The following is a 21,065-nucleotide window of genomic DNA, read 5'->3' on the forward strand; positions in this document are numbered from 1 at the left end:
AACAACTCCAGCCAGGACTGAGGCAGCCCAGGGCCTGAACAAAACAGAAGAATGCCTGGCACAAACCACTGGATGTTTTCAAAGTCTTACTGATCAGCTCCATGAGCACATCAGTAATTCAAGATAAAACATCAATGTGTAATGTCATGACTGACTTACACAATTTACAGCCAGACATCATGGTTCAGCAGGAGGGTTTGAGCCAGTTTAGTGAGGGATTCTGAAATCACTAAGCACACCTCTCACTGCTCCAGAAGCTGGCCCCTGGTGCAAAGGGAAAAGAGAAACAAGAGCCTCACCTGTGGGCACAGATCCAACACAGCAGCATCAGGGGCTGCTCAGTGTTAGCACTCAGACTATCCGTACATGAGACTGGATTAAACCTTTAGGAACTCATTATCAGCATGCTAAAAATGCAGTACTGCCTTTTACATACAAAAATGGAGATTTTCTCATGTGTGCACTATTATTTCACAATTGGCCTTTCCTCCCCCTTTCATGAAAGCTGACAGCAAAACTCCCAACTGTTCGGTTATATCTTAGATACAAATTTGGGCAAAATATTGCCAAAGATGCAGTTCTTATAGGAGGTACACAGTAGAACATATTTTTAACTAATTGGTGAAATCTGAGACAAAACTATACATTCTTTTCAAATTTTGAATTCACTGATATAAGCTGAGAATGAAGAGGCCTCTTGATTTAAAATATGTACTCACACTCACCATGGTGGTGGCATTGTGGCCATGGTGATGATCTAAGAACATCAATAAAGCAACCTCTGCAGGGAGAGTTAATACTTTTTATTAGATCATATGAGAGGGTGGGAAAAGTTTGGGGCATGTTTAGATCTTCTTGCCTGTTTTTCCTAGTATACTGGTTGGTCTAATATAAGCTATTATCTCCCTGTGTAAGCTTTGTCTGATTATTTAAATCAGTCAAACAAAAACAGGTACCCACTTTAAAACTCCTTAATAAGTCAAATGAGCATTTAGGGGGAGTTTTTCCACCCACAGATGCCAAAGCTAATATCCAGCACAGACATGTCATCCATTAGTATAAAAACCTCATACCAAAGAGATGTGCTGTATGCTTTCAAATAGCAGATGAAATGCAAAAAGAAGTTGATTCAGTAGAATTAACAAAACAGAAAAAAAAAATCAAGCATTATTATCTATAATAACACCTAATAATACTACATTATTAATGGTTATAATTAAGATGGAACATTCTAACAAAAGCCCTCACACTGATTTTTAAAAAGAATACGTGATACATTCCAACTTTGAAAACATTACTAAACTCTAGAAATTTGATACAACAAATGTTGTTTATAATATACAATATAGCTTTAAGCTTTCCAAAACAGGATGAGAACAAGAAAAAAAGCTGCAACAGCCATCTTTTCTTGTCCTGATACTTAGTTCAAAGAATTAAATCATCTTTAATTTTAAAACTATCTCTGCATTAAATGATTATTTAACAATACTTACAGAATTTGACACTTGTTTCCCTAAGAGATTATGCCTCTCATTATACTACTCTGCCCTATTTTTAACCACAGAGAAATACAAAAAGTACAAGTACCAAAATTATTTTCAGGAAAAAACAGCTTTGAATGTTCTTCTTGGTGAGAAGGAACCTAAATTTTTGACTTCAAGAAAGTACTGCAAGTTTCCCCCATTTTTACAGACTTCAAGAAAAATTAAAAGATGAGTGGAATGGGCTACAGTTGAAAGTGTTACCAAAACTGATGATGAATAGAAGAATTACAATTACTGTGCTTAAGGTAAATTTTTACATAGATAGTGTTCTACTGTCTGCAGTCTCACAGAGACACCTTTAACTTGTTTATAAATTTATAAATATCTTTTCCAGAACAGAATTGTGCAAGAGGATGAGAGTAGTGGCATTTACCTACAGGGAAGAAAAGTGGGAAGAAATACAGGATCATGTCCTCTCATTAAGCCAAATATTATATAATCATAAGGTCCTTTTAGCTTAAATTACACCTTGAAAATATGAATCAGCAAATATGCTAAAAAGTAAAATTGGTGCAAATCACAGAATGTTAACATGTTTTTTAATGGACACTACTTCATAACAACAAATTATGTACATAGGAAAATTTATTGCTAGATAAAAGATAAATCTGTTCTTAACAAAACCAGGTTTCTTGTAATTTAATAAAAAAAATTTTCTTAATACATTTCTTGTGAAAATAACATAACTAGGGCACATACTAGACATGCTCATTTTCTGATTTCAGTCCCAATTTAAAGACTAATTAATCATAATCAGACCTGCTGTGAACAAGCACAATTTCCACAGTTCAGAAATAAAATTGTGCATTTTCTGTTTTGTGAGACATTCTCCCTACCACAATTATAGCACAACTGCACCATTAATTTTGTACTCTCACCCCATCTTTATCCCTGCATTTTAAAAAAATTCTTGTACACAGTTTCTATCAGTAAAAACAGCACCTAGAGGTTAATCCTACAAACTTGTCTGGTTTTTTCTATGTATAATACAGCTTCTGCAGGAAGGGAGGAGGGGCAACTATACCATTAATTCTAATCTTACAAGAATTCTGTCTGTGCACATATAGCCAGAAGTAACCTAACAAGTTAAAAGAAAAAGTGACATTTTCTCATGAAATCACGTTTTTATTTATTAAAATATCTACGAATATGCTGTATTCTTGGACAGACATTTTTAAAAATAAATAAATAACAAATTTCAAAGAAATCACGCCACCTTATGGCAGCAGTCAGCAACACTGACAGCTGGTGTTTCACACACTGCTCATACTTCAACAAAAAATCCAAATACAGCCTTTTTAGACCTGTAAGCAATGAACAGTGTTCATCAAATGCCCATAAAAGAAACTCCATGGAACCTAGTTACACTGCTCAATTTAGAAGATTAATTTGAATGCCAGCAGGAATCAAACCCACAAGCTCAGAGAAGCATATTAACTTCCAAATTTCATGTTTGGATTATTACCTTATCCATTCTGCTAAGATAACTGAAACGAACACAAAAGCAAGCAAGTAGCCTATACAATACACTCATGGTCATTATTCCAAAGGTGGAGTCTCTAAGAATTTCCTGCTATTGTTATTTCCTCTTCCACAAACTCTAAATAGACGGCCTGAAATAAACTAAACATAACAACATTAAGTTCTACCACACATAGTGTAAGAGTACTTGGGACAAGTGCTGAAGCAGCAGTGTTGAAGTTTGAACCAAAATTAAAACACCTCAACATTATTTTATTTTGACAAAAAAAAAAAAAGGATTTTTAAATTCTCCTCTGGATTGCTGTTTCTCCTGATGACTGGGATATCTAGGATATCATTCTATTACAGCATGCAGAGGGAAAAAAAAATTTCAAAGTGAAAAGAAGTAGTTGGACAGAGAACAGTCCACACCCACATAGCTACATGTAGTAAGAGCATTCATCCAAACACAGATTTGAATTCAGACCATTCCTTTGTCCAGTTCATATTGTGACCTAGAATGAAAGCTTCCCCTTCCAAAGTAACTCAGTAATGATGAGAACATTGGGACACAGGTTGATTCAATCCCTCCTGTTGGTGCTACTCTGTTTACAGACACTGATGAATACCAACTAGGACATAATGAGGGGGAAAAGGGACTTTTTAGGCCAGTGACTATCATATCTTTCTGAAATTAATGGTAGTCCCAAGTGACTGTTTTAATGAGTATTTATGCAATGTGAAACAGCTCCAACAACAGAAATTAGATTTTATATTTGATGTTTAAAACACTCAAAACTTGAGATGTGAAAATCCTGCATGAAATTTTAATCTGTAAGACTGTGGAAAGAACCATGTTTTTCCTGTTGCATGTGAATTACCAGCACTAGATTCTTCGGTATTCTGAGAGAATTCACTCTTACTGCAAGCAAAAATTCTGTCAAAACTGGATATATATAACAGCAAACTTCTTCAATTTAGAAGAACCACCATTTTCTGGTTAAGAAAGATGTAGCTAGATGGTTCCCAAACCCCTTTATCTAGAAGTTCTTGTTGTGTTTAAGTTATGCAGTTACTGTATTAAAGTTGAGTGCAAAGAAATTAAGTATTTTCTATAACTAGAATAAAAGCAAGACACTTAAAAGCTTTAGAGAACATAGACTTCTATGAAAAACAGAAAAATAGAAAAACATCTGAGAAATAAGTTATTGCAGTTCCTACCTGCATTCCCTAAGCATGCCAGAAGCTCCTCCATATATTCTGCTCCCTAAACATCCACTGCACTGAGCTCCCTTCTCCTTTAGTTCAAGTCAGTGAGATGTTGTTCTTCCTACATTTTCCCACAGCAGAAAACTCAGAATCTCCTTCTTCCCTCCTCCCATCTCAAATGCTTTTTAAACACCTCCTTCTCATTTGGAGGGCTCAGTGTGCCACATTCCCTCCCATGCTGCAGAGTGGTGCGCTGTACATTGCTTGGCTCTTGTGCCAAGAGCCAAAACAGATTTTTGCTTCTCCCCAGTCACCAGACTTCCTCCAAACAAGCATGCTAAAGGGCTAAGGGAAGATTTTCTCCATTCACCTTCACATCACTGCAGGTCAGGTTTCCTGAGGAGGCACACTAGGAGTGAAGATACAATGGAGCCATATTCCTACAGTAGAACAGTAGGATGGCTTTTCATTCCTTGTTTTCTCCAAAGTCAATATGGTTTTGAGAGCCAGACATCAGCTGATGCTAAACCAGATGTAAAATGGCATAATATTACACTTAAAAGGACCCCAAATCACCAAGTTGATTAGGAATTCCCTTTTGTCAACTGCTGTCAAAATTCATCAGCTGAACAAAAACCAGAATATGATGAACATTTGATTTTTCTATATATCATGATACATTCATTTCTGAGATATTCTGAACATTTTGATCAGCAAAAGTGTATTGTTTGGATTTACACAGGACCAACTGTGATCAGAAAAATAAAGTCAGAATTCCCCACAGAAAGAATGGCCACTGCTGACACCAATGTAACCTATTAAAGAAATACTGAAAAAGACAGACTGATACCTGAAATCTGTATTCCCCTCACAAAAATTTTATATGATAGTAAGCACCTTTACTATACTAATACATTACTAAATTCCTTTCAGCAATTATCAGCATGTAAGTTCTCTAAGACTCACTTGTAAATTTTGAGTGAAAGTTAATTACCTCGAGGTCATCCAGAGAGCGAGTAATACTAAATCGCTTCGATCTTCCAAAGGATCTTCGAGCAGAAGAACGCGGAGGAGGAGCCTGACTTAATCCCACTGAATGTCCAAATTTTGCACCCTAAAAAACCACAGAAAATATATATTAATCAATTTCTTTAATTTTAGTACATTGCTGATCATAGCGAGATTTGAATTTTAAGGAAATGTCAGGACCACAATTTCAAAAGTAGCTGGTCATTTGCCATGCCCCTGCAAAATCACATACTAAAATTCATTAAAGTTGACTTTTCAAGGCAAATATCTTAAACATTCAGCATTAATTTACTGTCTTAACATGAGTGATCAGTTAGGTTGCTAAAATGTACATACAATACATGTCAGTAATAAAAGCAAGATGATCCTGGTTCTTCCCTGTTTTAACTGGAAACCATTTAAATACAAAATATTTCCATTTTCTATAGGAAATTACCATACAAGAAATCATCTCACCCAGCTTCTCTTGGAATGTTTCTCCACATTTTTAAAAATCTTACTTTCACTACTCTTTTTTTTTTTTATAGCCTTGCTACTGCAAAGTCCAACTCTGAAATCACACAGTATAAAATTGCAGGAACTTTTGTTCTGAGGAAAGCAACTCCCTCACTTGGATGTTCCATTACTAGAATCGGTGCTGCAGTAATTAAATCTAGTTTCTCTTGTGCCCATAATCATACTCTTTCTCCCTAAAAAGTTACCAGATGTCTGTTAAGCTACTCAGCATATACATATCAAGTTTATTCCAAATGGCAAAGTGTAAGCTTGAACCTAAAATTGGGCACAGTCGGTGACTGGTGCTAAGCAGATGTACATAAACTCACTACATTACAAAATCTTGTGATTATCTGCCTGAAATTTTGGATTCCTTTCACTGTAACATTCAATGTGGGAAAATTCCTCCCTGTCTATTGATGCTTTTTTGCTTTAGAAAATAAAAGACTTTAAATCAGAGCAAATTCCCCTCTGTTTCATGTCAGCATCTTTCTTCATTATAGTAAGCTTAAAAATATATTTATTAATACTTTTATAATTGCTCATTTGGCAGATTTGTAATATTTATTAAATTTTCTATTTGTGTTCATTTCTTCCTTTAGGCAAGTTTCTGTGCTCCAAGTTCTGAAACAGTTTGGTCTCCCTTTGATCACTCATTGGAAAGTCTATACACGTCACGTTAATCAAAAGAACAACCACAAATTTCACATCCTCATAGCCTCATGCCAACAACCACTCACACAAAGCAGAGAAGAGCAGCCAGAGCATTGTGCAGCCTCAGAGATGTCTGCCTGATTGCTAATTCCCATGGAGACAACACTGTTCTACAGCAACTGGGCTCTGGCCATCACCAGTGCTTTCAACAGATTCTGTTTACAAGCTCAAAGAATTGTCAAGACAAAACAGAAATCTGGATGTAAAGCATGCAGCAGGGTTCATCCCCTCAACAGGCTTGAGAGTTCAACTTCATTCAGTATTAAAAGTGATCTTTTTTCTATGAAATCTCTTTGCCTCCCAATTTTCTATTTACTAAGGGTTTGGTGTTTTTGGTTTTTTTTGTGGGTTTTTTTTGGTTTTTTTTTTATTGGCTGAGAAGTAAATTGGGCAGGTTGTGCCACAGCACAGCAACCTGGAAATCTAGTAGCTCGATATTTGCTTCCAAGGTTTTAAGAGAGCATTTACAAGTGCAGTATAAACAAGCTAAGGTGACCTTTGCTAAATGATCAAATAAATGTGAAGTGAGGAAAATTGCTCTCTGTAAATGTTGACAAGCAACACCCAGTGGAATGAGGACAGTTCCTGTCTTTTTGAGCATCTTTTTGAGCAACTTTTGAAATCATCTGTTCATCCAGGCTGGTACTGCTGAGGAGTAAACTAATGAAATAGTTACACGGTATGGATGCTTAATGGTCTTTGATGTGTTTCTTAAAAGTAGATGGATGCCCTGAGAGAACTTCATCTTTCATTGCAAATAAAAGGGTGAAAGGAAAAAAATGAAAAAAACCTATCAGTAGCAGACATATCTATTCATAATAACAAATACATTTTCACTATTCATTCTATTTCATCCCCAAAAAAGAACATAAATTGTCCAGTATTTATTTAAATATTAGACACTGCCATATATTATGCTGGGAGATTAAGAACATGCACTTAAAAAGTTTTTTAAACGGTAACATTACAAATTGAAGGAAGAGGAACCAACTGCCTAAAGACAAATCTAATTAGATTCCACTGAGAAGCAGATTCTAGATAAGATTAATTATCACCGGATGCCCATTTTGGAAATAAATGCTGCTTACCTATTTGTGGTCAGAAGTATAACAAAGAGGGAGAGCTGACAAAAACAATTTGTAAATTGTGTGGTATTAGAAAAGAGAGAGTAAATTAGTATCCAATCAAAATTTTTATTTATGGTTTTTTATATTGTTATGCAAAACTGACTACTTCCTTGATGGAACAGTAAAGATAAGAACATGTTAAGAAACAAAAGACCCTGGGAATAAAACAATGCTTAAGCAATGATTACAAAATACAAAAATGCACTGAACTAACCATTTCCTCAACCCATCCGGATAACAACTGCAATTAAGAAAATAATTTCAACTGACAAAAATCTCTTCCTTGCTCTGAAAAATCAACTTAATCATCTAGGAAATTAAGGAGAGCATTACTAAAAAACCCAAAAAGACTGCAATTCACAAGTATTTAATTTCCTGGGAAGTCTCCCTTTTCATCTTTTCTTGACTCTATTCCAGACATTCAGACTACGAAGGCAGAGCTCCTTTTCCAGTTCAATTTTAAAAATGGCTGTGCATATACACATGCACACAGATAAGGAAAGAATCACGTATCTTAAGCAAACAGCACCATTTTGGCAAATGTTTTTCATGGGACTCTGAAGAGCTGGAAATAAAAGCATCCATGGCTTGAACAGAAAACAGCCATTGAAACCAGAATGTACTGATCAGCATGGCTAAAGAAATCCACAGTATTTGAGCACAGAGAGATTGTTAGTGCAATGACTGATATTAATGTCATTTCTGCAGTCTGTTAGACATAAAGAAATCATTGTACTTCTAAAGGCCTTTATTACACTATTAAGCAGATATTAAAAACCACTAAATTATCCACAAACATTTCAGAACAATAAATGTATGACCAAAAAAATGCCCAGCTTGGAGCAACCTGGTCCAGTGAAAGGTGTCCTTGCCCAAAAAAACCCCAAACCACTCTATGAAAAATATGCTGTTACATTCTCTGTTAGCTACCAAGCTAAAACATTGACATTTGCTGCATGAACATTAGGCTGTAGGGTTGTTTGGTTTTTTTGTTTTTTTTTTTAAATACAGATTGCCTATAAGCCCTAGAACTGTTTATTATCCTACCTTAAAGATTCTCTTCCAAAAACAGTGTTGCTAAATCTACAAAACTTTAAAAATATATAAATAGTCAAGAAAATCTAAGAAATTTTATCAGAGAACAGAATTAGAAACTAAAGTCCATCTGACATTTTACTAAGTGCCTTCACCTTAGAAATTTTAGGAATCCAGAAGCCAACCAAAAAGCACAAAATTTGTGAAAACAAAATGATCAGTGAAAAGCATGTGCTACAGCAATACATCCTCTCCTATTTGTAATGCAGATACTTGCCACCCTGCTACTACTATCTATCATGGTAAAAGTATAAAAGAACATATCTATAAGCCTTTATCCTGTTATGATTTAGCAGATGGAGAGGAAAAACAACAAAGGATTAAAGGAATTAAAGTACTGATGCTCTAAAAAAATCCATTCCTTTTTTACTCTTAAAAAATGTAAAAATTAGAATGTCTTGAAATACCAGTTAAATGCATAATCATAAGACATAGGACAAGGAATGGGGTCTGAGTCCTTTATTTTTTTTATAATAAATTACTAGATTACCCTTTTTTTTAGGCAGACAGGAAATGGCAAGTGCAAATATGACAAGGAGAGCACTGGTAAAACAGGTCACCAGGGGAGGACTGATATAGCAGCTCAAACGTGTCCAAGTGAGAATGGTTTCTGTCTGAGAACAAGAATGGTGTACAAGAAAAGTACAAATGAAAAAGCAGAAAACATTGTACTTCATGCATTAGCAAGGCAGAGGGAGTGAAGAAGGATGTGATTCATCTGAGACTGCAAACAGACAGAAAGAACAAAAAGGTTCCAATGTAGGATGATTTGCACAACTCTAATTATTTAAAGATAGAACAAAAAAGGATGGGCTGTTAAAAGTATTTTTAACTGATAAACAAGTTAGGCAGGAGTTCCATATAAGATTTTTGGCAGCTGTGGTAGGTTAAGGGTTTTGCATGTACTTCTGACCACTCCTGCAAGCTCACAAATTGCAGCAGGCTATGCCCTCATCTCCACTAACAGTAAACTAGAGTTTATAAAATGAAATAATCCTGTTTCTAAGGCAGATCCACAGACACTCATGCCAGCACAACTCATGATACTCACTGCCAACTCTGGCCTGAGCACCACAGGAACTCTTTTAAGCTGGAACTACCAAAGAAACGCAATGTGAAACTATGACAGCCAATATGTGACTGTAACCTGGAGCCTGAGTGCACAGAAGAAAGTCGATGAAACCTGATCAATTATTCAGAACACAATGAAACCAAACACCTTCAGAAAACATCTTCAGTTAGCTTAAAGGAATTCCCAGCTATAGCACGAGCTGTACTGTGCTCCTTCATATTGCAGCAAATGCACTTATCCAGTATTATAACTTTGTAACAAATTACCATATGCAACAACCTGAAATTTCCATTTTGTGCTAAATAGTCTTTGTGCCTCTCTGCAGTTATTGCCTGGATATCACTAATAGATTTCCTCTCCTCTGGTACCAGTTCTACAGCTGAAGGTGCAGGAAGGGGTTAGCAAGGAAGGAGACAGGCAACTATCAGAGCACAAGAGACTCAGGGAAAGGGGAAATTTTTGTTAGGAGTTCTGGCATCCCTGACAACAAAAAAATACAGTGAGCTGGCAGCAGGAATCCAGAAAGGGGAGAAAAGGAGAAAGAAAAACTGTGAGGCTTTAGGCCAGCTTCCAGCAAATTTACAACTTTTCATGGAAAACACATTATAGTTTGTGATCTTGAGAGGAAACTAAAGGGACTAAATCTGATGGGACAGAGGTTTTGCCTGGTCTGTGGAAGAGCAGCAAGAAGGAAAGGTAAAATATAAGAAGAGAAGCTAATCAAAAATGTTTAAAAAGCACTAACAAGCCTGATGATCTATATTTCTAGAACTATGCTTTCAAAACTGTTTCACAACAAAAGTTAATCTCACAAGATTTGAGTGAAATAGTTTTAAAAGTTTAAATGTTTGCTTAAAAAAAGCATAAGAAAGCAATGAAATGTGATGAACAAAGTTCTAAGAGCTCTAAGACAAAAACATCATTACCAGTGTGCACTGATTTTCATAGAAAATGTTTTTCCTCCTGTTCAGGTGGAACAAGTACACTATCCTGTGTCCTGGCCATTTCAGAGAATACAAAAGGACCATGCACATGCTAGAATGGTCACACAGAACTGTTTGCCTCAGTTTAAGGAGCTCAACTACTTAAGGAGCTCGACAGAATTTGGTACGTTCCGTGTGTCACAGAACTTAATCATACTATCTATAAAATCACCAAATTTTAATTTGTCCTATTTCCAGCTCTCGAAGCTTTTTAAAAACTCCCACTGTTTTTAGATTTGATTCTGTGACTTTGTGTGGTGAAGTGCATAACAGATTGGAACCCAGATACACTGACCATGTAATTTGAAACTTCTGTGGATATTCAAAATTTACCGAATTTAATCCTGGCTGTTGAGCCCCTCAGCAGAAGGGTCAGGCTGGATTGGCAGTTCATCTTTAAAAAGAATGCAGGTTTAAGACTTCAGAAAGTAAGTTCCTGATTTAGACCTTTCTGAAAAGGGATGGGAAACCGGGATGCCACAGTAATGCCAACGAAGCACACAGAATCAAAAAATAGTGAAAGGATCACAGAAAAAACAAAAACAAAAAAAAAAAAAGTAACTGATGCAAATATTATTCTACCATCAATATTAGTCCCAAATCCTGATCTGGACTGTGTGGTTTTGTGTTCCTCTCTTGCCCACTCCCACCCTCAGTATCCACTGCCCTGCCTGACCCCCCTTTGCCCCTCATCCCACCTGCCTGCACCATGTGCCCCCCACCCAAAACTGACACTGAAACTCACAGTTCCTGTAAAAGGAGGGTCTGTGGGGCCTGAGAACAGGAGAGACTGGAATATGGGATATGTTGGGTAAGGATTTCTTGTGTTCTGAAAGAGATAAAGGGATCTGGGGGAGCTGGGAACAGAGCTGGCTGCGCTCCCCTCCCCGGCTGTCCTGGAAGCAGCAAGGGCTGGGCACAGGTGCCTGTGCTGACAGAGCACAGGGTCCAGGTGCTGCGGACAAAACCAGAACGAAGGGACACCTCCAGCCTGCCCTGCACCTGTGTCATCATCATGGAGGGACAGCACCTCACAAAAACCAGCTGGATGACAGAGGGTTAATTAAAAAAAAGTCTATCATCATTCAAACTTTAGTGTCAGCTTTTCTGCAGGCTTTAATTACACTGCAATTCCCGTATTTTTTTTTCTTTTTTTTGGTTGAGGTACACCAGGATGACAAAGAATTCAAATGCTATATTCACCAGTGCTGATCAACAGATTTCATGACTTTTAAGAATACTTTTTTACTGATCAGATGATAATGACACATTCCACTCCCTTCTAACCATTACAATGGCATTTAAAATGCCAGTTTGGTCCATGATACAACAAAGAATGTTGCAAAATTTCATATAAGATCTATAGGGACTCGAGGAAGACACAGAAAAGAGACTTTCCTGACATGACCATCCAAGTAAATGAAATTTAATGCTTGTCTCCTGTACTAAGGATATTAGGCATAAAAGCAAAAATAAACCAAAACAAACTCACAAATGTTGATGTTATTTATGCATATGAAAAAGTAAGATCATTTTCTCCGTATAACTAGATAAAAGTATCTTCTATAAGTTGGAAGTCTGGAAATTGGAAATTGCAGAGGCACAGAAAGACCTTACTACGCCAGGGAAAAATGTGCAGAAAAATACAAAAAAGGACATAACAACTAGTTTCAAATCATCTTGAACATCAGGCAGGCATTAGCTGGGAACATTAATTCAGTATAGACAAATAATCAGTAACAATCAAAACTCTGACCAGAAATCATCATAAAAGGAAGAAAACCCAAGAAATAAGCCTTATGAATACATTGTCTGTCTACACATTTTTAAAACTGCTTATAACTCTGGGAACCCATCTCAAAAATAAAATTACACCAACCAATTATATTACAGCTATGAAAAAACTTTTGGAAAATGTAAGACTAAGCTGACTTCTGATTGGAAAGTAAGTGATTGATGATTGAGGTTTAAAACAAAAATAACATCACTAAGAGAAAGTAGAGAGAAAGATTGTTCGTATTTGTCAGGACAAATATTAGCAGGTATGAAATGGAATCATACAGAAAGTACAATTATGTGGTGTTTTCTTTCCACACTAAATAAACTGCAGAATATGTAAGTCAAGTGATATCAGGAATGACAAAAGTGCAAGTTCACATAAGTTTTAGCAATTCCATATTTATTTTTGTTAATTAAAGATCTTTTTTCTACATGGCCCTATTTCTTGTCCAGTGAAAAACTGGTATTTTACAAGTCCTTTTCTCCTCTGAATCTTCTCAGCTGCAAGGAATTCAGATCTGTCTTAGTACAGACAATAACTTTATAATCTCCCATCTCAAAGCTTTTATGTTTAAAATATAAATATTAAGCCATTTTTCATTATTTCAATTCATTCTGTGCTAAGTATTTTTTTCCATGCCATTTTCTTTCTAGTACATAAACTTGAAATTAGGACATTTCACAAAAGTCAGCATCACTCTACATTTACTGTCCAGATTTTATCTAATTTCTTTTTCAAAGAAACATAGCCAGCATTATTTGGGCTTTTTATACACTTTGAAGATCCTAGAACCATTTTTAAAATAAATTTAGAAGATTACAATTCATATGAAAAGGCTGCATGGAATTACTAAATATTTAATTGCTTTTCATTTTCTCTAAGCAAAAATCAGAGGACCTATTTCCTATAGATGCCTCTTTGCAGATTAATTCACATTAGCACATTCTCAGATCTAGCTTGGTGTTTGGGATTTTTCTTGAGTTCTCTTTAAGGTATATAGGTAGATCTCAAATCAGATCAAAGCCTATAAATCCAAAAGTTAACATTAAATTGTACTGCATAAGAATAGCAATCCAGCTGCCATTAATTCTGCTTTAAAAACAGCTGTTGGTGGAACAATTTAAGCTAGTGAGCAAACAGAATTCTAAAGGAAAGAGAAAAATACATGTAATTATACAACAAAAAAAACAAATATGGGAACCACAAAGCTTTGCCAACATTGTCCCTGCATGTAAAATATCTGCTTTGCAGTTAGTTCACCATCCAGTTACCAACAGTAAAAAGCTGCAATTCTTGGATCTGAAGCAAATTACAGATTTTCACCACAGAAAAAAAAAAAATCATTTTTAACATGGACAGCATATCTTTTTCAGTAACACTTGCTTTGGAAACAAAGACAGCTCTAAAGTAGTTGCAGTTAAACTTCTGAACAAAACAGAGAAATCAAAATAGTTTCACAGGAACTAGATTAGCAGGGAAAGATGCCTTAGTGAAGCCCATAGTACTGCTTGCCTATCGTCTCTCTTCTACATTTTTACAATATTTTCAGGAGCTGGAATTATGAAGGTCACCAAGCACTTGATTTATTTTATTGTTTAAAAAAATATATACATTTGCAATACTATTGTTTCATGAAATAAGATTTTCTATTTTGTCTTCTTAGATCTACAAATAGGATCCAACTACAAATTCACACTTTTCATCAGCACAAACAATAATGTGATCAAGACAGAAATATAGTAAGTGTGAAACAGTAAAGGATTTCTAAAAACCAATACCCAAATTTTTTAAAAGTTTTTTTAATTACATTTCAACAGTTTTGTCATATTCACTAGGAATAAACCTAGGACCCAAATGCCAGTTATCAGGCTCAGGTTGTAAAACCTCTTTTGATCTTCAATGTTATGCTCACTGCCACACTATTAAAACAGAACTTTTTTTAAAAAAAGAGAATGGATTCTGCCCTTATGGAGAGAGAATTCAAAGACTAAACTGACTGTTATGAAGCTTTCCAGTGGAAAATGGAGTATTTTCCCAGTAAAACTTAATTTAAAACAGTAATGAGTAGACATATTTTTGGCCAGGCACTAGCCTGAAAACAGAGAGTGAGGGTTGAACAAAATCAAATGTATTTATATTAATTTAATCTAGAGGGAAAGGAATGCTTCCCTGTTCAGCAATTTCTCAAGTCCCTTGCCAATTCTAACATCCCCTGATGTTTTCATATTGCTTATGGTGCTTTTCATTTGCGTCACCCAAAACTCATGCACAGGAGCGAGTAGGTAAGTGACTGGAACTTAGTGGGATGCTAAAGAAGGTGGAAAGAGCAATTCAACAGCAAAGGCAGGGCAGTGCAACTGGAATTACAAACAAAAAAGCAGGAATTATTCCATTCCCACTGAAACCACAACCAGGCTCCTCACGTGGGTCTCACAAACCTCACAAGAGCATACCCGACCCCTACCCAGCATCAATCTCAGAGCAATTTAGAAGCTCACTGTCACCAGAGATCTTCCTCAGTTGTTCTCACATTAAAAGATACCTTGCCTTCCACAATTTGCCTTTTCAGTAAACTTCAGCAATATCATTAGGCTTCTCCCTGCTTGTTTTCATCTAAGACCTACAGAAGACATGGATGCCACCAAAAAATTCTCATTAGAATATAGATTGTCTCATTTCTTGAACAGAAATTCTCATTGCCTCCTTTCTTCAATAGAAATCTGTTCACGTGACACTTCTAAGAAACACCAGAAATGCGAAGTTCAGTACAGGGAACAATGTGAGGGGTGCACAGGGCCAGAGATATCTTCTGGTAGGTCTCAGTCAAAAGAGGTGGACTAGAATCAAAATCTTCCTGGTTTAGTTCTCCTCTTGCCATGCACTGAAACCTTTTTAAAAGGTTTTAGAAAAGAATGAAATATATAGCAATCATGAAAGTATGTGTATCAGTAATTTGGAGATAATTCATAATTACAACATTTTAAAGAAAACAAGAAACCTCATGCTACCCACTAACAACAAAATTAGGCATTTTGAACTATTTTCTATGATTCACACTTATATTTAATTTTTAAATGCCTTATAGTAGCATAAAGTAAATTAATATTTTAAAAGTGGGTTTGCCAATTATCACAAAATTAATCACAATTCTAGTCTGTGAGCTGAAAAAAACAACACTAAAGGGAAAACAAAGCTCAAAAAATATGATTACTTGCTTATAACTGGAGGTCTGAAATGCCATATCTATTCCTACTCACAAGAAGCACTTGCCCGGCTCCATCCTGAAAGTGCAATTTTAAATAGATCAAGTGTTCACTTAGATTTAAGTGTTCCCTTACACTTTCTCACATCTGCTCTTGCGTGCTGTACAAGTCACAAATGTTTTGTAAGTGCAGCTATAAAATCTGGAAGCAGTTTATGCCCATCTTACCCCCCACTAGCATTGCACAGTACAGCACATTTTTCAGAATTACATGCTGTGATCATCACTGTTTATCTGCACAGCAGCTCTGCTAGAGCACAATTGCAGCCAGGAACTCATGTGTGATGAAAATTCCAAGGAAGACAGTGTTTCATATGGAACTACAGAGTCCATCACAAGAATCTCTAGCTTTGGTGACCTTTTCTCCCTCTAGTGGCTTCTACATTCCCACTCATAGGATATTTTACCTTTGGTACTGATGTAAAAGACAAGAGCAATTTAAGTACTCTTCTGCCAAAAGAAGACTTAGACTCAGCAACCAGGTTGTAAAAATATGAATGCAAACCCTATGTGGCCACTTTATACACTTTATTCTGTGATTGGAATGAGTCTGAGCAAGCTGTGTAAAATAAGTCCTCACCACTTAAAAAGGTCACAGGAAGCTGAGAACACGTAATTTTCTAGAACACAGGAGCTAACCCACCTGAATAATGGTTTGGAACGGGCAGTTTTACCTCATCCCTTCACACAAAATAATAAAGTCTGAATTTCTCTCTTATTGAAATGAACTAGGGCTCTAAGACGCAAATACAGATTTTTCCCTATTTCTGCAGCACCTGAAATACAGAGGTATGATCATCACTAATAACATCCCTTGATTATTTACATGAAAGATTTAAGATGAGAACATTGTACAACTTCATCTCTGTGAATTACTCCAAATAATCTTTTTGAGCTTTTCTCATCAGTTGCAATAGCCTTCAATAATACTGAAAAAAGAAATTAAAATGCAAAAGAGGGTCTGTAGCCTTAATGAAGAGCTTAAATGCTAAAGCAATGTAGGAACATTTTAAATGTGTCATGCAAACAAATTTGTCAATAATCAAAAAACAGAATGCCTATTTTATTATCAGACAGACTTAAAAGGGAAGATTTAGATACTTAAGTGTTGGTTTATGCTGATCTGAGTGATACAGTAGGTGAAATATTATTACTCTTTAGCCACAAGTAGAGCATCTTTGATCTCGAAGTGTAAAATTTTCAATGAGATTTTAGTTAGTATAATCTTGACTTCCATGAAATAAGTGTTTCTGAAAAATATCTAATCCATATTACTGTCATGGACAACACTGCAGACACAAACTTATTACACAGACCCCAAAGGAATTTCAGCAGCCTCCAATGCAGCACTTGGGACCAACATCCTCCATGCACCTGCACCAGGTGCTGCATATAAAAAGTCCTTTTCCTTGGTCCATCAGCAAAGACTTCAGGGCAGCAGATAGTGTTAAGTGGTTTGGGTGGGCAATGTTTACAAATTTAGTGTTTCTGTTTGGCTTTTGAAAGTCTGAATCACCTTGTATTTAAGAACACTTGAAATTTAATTTTATTGTGGGTCTGGAAAACATTGCTGCCCGTAGCAGTGTTCACTTTAACAATACACTAGTGTATAACTATTATACACACTAGTTTATTTCTTTTTATTTTCAGCACAAAAGGCATGCAATAAAAGGTACACAAAAGTTGCTTGCTCCACAGTGCAGGAAAAGAAATAAAAAATATTTTCTCTTTCTGTACCAAACCCAAAACATTCTGAAGTTCTGCAACCTAATCCCTAAAAAGGTTTTGTTTCTAACAGTATGAAACAACTAATTAACCTCTACTGTCATCCACTTGATCAGTGGTTGTGTATTTTTTATCAGGTGAGAAAAAAATACATTTTTTTCAAAACAGATTTGGATAGCATGATGAACATCTGAAACAATCATACAAGTAATACACAAAACTTTCACATACAGTATTTTTTATGCTTTTTGTGCTGAAAATAAAAACAAACAAACTAGAATATATAATAATTATACACTAGTGTATTGTTAAGGTGAACACTAATATAAGCATGGAATGACAAAGCTTCCTGAAGGCTAATTTGGAGTATAAGATTCTGTCTTTCCCTGGAGTCAGCAAACATTTCAGATACAAAACTGCTACTGATCCTTTCAGTATCAGAACAATGGCCTCCACTTTACTAGAATTCCAGTTATCAACAACAGACTCCCCTGAGATTAGTTCCCTCAACAGCAAAAGTGTGTGTCACAAAGGGTATGTAATCATCCTGAATACTCTTCCCACACCTTTTTTTGTTTTTTAAGTTTCCTCGTTTTGTCTAATAGTAGACAAAACAAGAAGAAACAGTAATTTGGAATAAAATTTGAATTACAGGCTTGCTGGCAGTATGTTAGCTTTGTGGCCTACCACTACCAGTTTCTTGTGTTTTTAATGCTGCTAGTATTGACAGGTTTGCTGGAGTGAAGTTTGTAATAAAACAGTCTTATTCACTTAAAAGTGTATAATCAAGGTTTTTGACTGATGATTAGACTATGTTTCTATAAAAATAGATGCCATTAAAATAATAGCATTTGCAAGCCAGCCTTCTACAAAAAGGATCCAGACTAAAGATGCAGACTGTTTCCATTCTTTTGCAGCTGAAGGTCAGAAGAAACTGAAGTTGCTAAAATGTCATGCCTCCTTTTCATTTCAGTGCCACTTAAACATTTGGAAACAATGAAGAGACAAGAAGAAAAGTGAGAAAGCCCTGACAGACAACACTTCCAGCAGAAGTACAATTCCAGAGCTGCACTCAATTAAAGAGGAATATGAAACGCCTCTGCAGACGAGAGCAGAATGTATTATTTTCTTCATCTGAAATTTTGTAAATTATATAATACACCTTTAAATTTTAATATGCAAATATTACTGTGTAAAAGTACCATAGGCAGATGGGTTTGGGTGTGAGGGTTTTTGATACTGTTAAGAACCAACCCTAGCATGTTCTTACCTTTTTATCTTCTTTAGATTTCCTGATACTGTGCGGAGGGCCAAATTTGTTCTGAATGCAGAACATCTTCTTGGACCACTCACTTTTGTGAGATTTTAGCTGTGGCTGACCAAAGCTGCCATCCACTCTGTATCTGTCAGCTGGAATCTTACTCATTGGTGGGGGAAGGGTCCCACAGTTCACACTGGACCAGCCGTCCGTGGAGTCGGTGTACGACTCCTGGTCGCTGGCATTTCCATGCTGCCACTCCTGTAGAACGTGCACAGGCAGCCACCTCTGATTGCCCAGGCCTGCAGTGTTTTTCTTGGATGGGGGTACTGAATTTCGGGAGGAAACCAATGGAACTTCAATACGAGCAGAAGGGCTCAAGTGTTTGCTTACATTTTGTGACTTATCATTCTGAATTACTTCTAAAGGGATGTTTCCCTCTTGCTCATGACAGAAGCCATTCCAATGGGAAGCAGGCTGATTTTGTCCCCTTCCTACCGGATTTTCCCATATACTGCTAGGAATGTGTTTACTTGGATTGGTCCCTAAATCAACCACCAGAACTCTATTATTCTTTTCTTCTTGGTTGAAATTTCCAATTCCACTGTCACTGTTACTGCTAGTACTATTATTCTGATGAGCATCTGCATCGCCATCGAGGAAAGCCCTCGCACGCATTCCCTCAATCAGTTCCCCCATATCCCTATACAGGACAGAAATAAACTGCAGGACAGGTAGAGATGATGTTGGAAACTCCAGACAGCCATTTGTATCTGGATCTGCTGTACATTCCAGTCCAAAACGTCTCGCTATACCCTGGTGAATTTTATGATGAAATAATTCAGGATCCACCATAAAAACATGGCAAGATGTCCTCAGGACCCCTTCATCTTCCTGAGCCAAGCTTGCATCATCATTTGTCTGCATTGTAACTAGTCCAAAGAATCTTCTATCATCTGGGCAAACAGCACTGAATGCCAGTTTCTCTGCAGGATATTCTGCCACAACACCTGATTTGTCACTACAGAGCTGAATACAGTCATGCATTATCTTCATCATCACCAGGGAATGGATTTTTTGCTCTGCCCGCAGACGTCTCATGCAGCCACGAATGGCCTGCAAACTCTCAGTTTCCAAATTTGCAGTTGTTGAAGGAAGTTCGATGGAGCCTAAGTAACCTACAATCATGGCAACATTCAAAATGCTTGCATCTAACCCAAAGTCTTCTGCACTATCCAGTCCAGTTCTAAAAACTGAATCATCATTCAGAACTTTGGCTATTTCTTCCTTTGACAGTAGGTTTGGATTGCTTACACTTTCATTGCCAGTTTCAAATTTCATAGCAGCAGAAACTGAAAATGATCTTTGTTTTGGTGCAGAATTATCTGAGTTACCAGCACAAAGAGCAGGATTCTCAAAGATCATGTTGAAAATGCCACCGGACTGCATTTCTTCAACAACTTTCTCTGCTCTGTTTATACCCAGAGCTTTAGAGTCAGGTTTGGGTTTCAGCCACCCTTTCCCATCATAAAAACCAACTTCTTCATCGCTTGAACATGAATCCATATGACTAATCCCTTCAGCAATGACCATGTGCAGGACTCCAGAACATTTCCCTATAAGTTTCACTACATCTTCGTGCGAGGCTTTTTTCACATTGATTTCATTAACTGCAAATATCTGATCTCCTGCTTTAAGTCCAACATAATCTGCAGGGCTTCCTTTCATCACACAACTAAGAACACAAGGAGCTTGTCCAGAAAGGGTAAACCCATAACCTGCTCTTCCTCGAGCGACTTCCACACTTCTTATCCGTGGAGGAGCATGCGTGTTGAGTCGACGTTTAACCGTTTCTCCTGGTCTGTACATTTTGGATTTTTTTCCTAAAATAGGAAAACTTTTATTTAGTCCAGCTTTTTGTCATGTTTCAAGAGTATCGCCCCATCTGATGAAGATCTAAAAAAAGAAAGAAAGGACATTTTAATCCTCATCATATTTCAGGTTTTTTAGCACCCAGTATTCCTTTTACTGTTGAGAAAGAATTGCTAGTGAACTCTACCAAAAACTATTGCCAGAGAATTAACGAAACACTCAGAACAGTTTGAAAAGAACAGGTACCACAGTGATAATTTTAGTGATAAAAAAGGAGTTGCAAATGTAAATAAAGTCGCTGTCCAAAATGATAACATGACAGAATGGCAAAGAACAGGATCCAAGTCTTTTGATGTACAGTCAGTGTTTTTTAAACTAAGCATGTTATGTCTTCCCCAACTCTCCCACATTGCCTACTATTCAGTTACCTTCTGCCTTA

General features: G+C 36.5%; 1 protein-coding gene across 5 annotated transcripts in view; it reads right to left on the reverse strand.

The window, feature by feature from the left end:
* Positions 1–20,623, reverse strand: part of RGS12 (regulator of G protein signaling 12) — a 78,380-nt gene extending 57,757 nt beyond the window's left edge. For all 5 annotated transcript variants that reach the window (XM_053941372.1, XM_053941370.1, XM_053941371.1 and 2 more), the window contains exons 1-2: positions 18,767–20,623; positions 5,209–5,328 (exon numbers count right to left, since the gene is read on the reverse strand). In XM_053941372.1, coding sequence (XP_053797347.1) covers positions 5,209–5,328; positions 18,767–20,623 — 1,977 coding nt within the window. The remainder of the gene's footprint in view (positions 1–5,208; positions 5,329–18,766) is intronic.
* Between the last annotated feature and the right edge of the window lie 442 nt (positions 20,624–21,065).

The sequence above is a fragment of the Vidua chalybeata genome, chromosome 4 (assembly GCF_026979565.1).
Source record: "Vidua chalybeata isolate OUT-0048 chromosome 4, bVidCha1 merged haplotype, whole genome shotgun sequence".
NCBI lineage: Eukaryota > Metazoa > Chordata > Aves > Passeriformes > Viduidae > Vidua > Vidua chalybeata.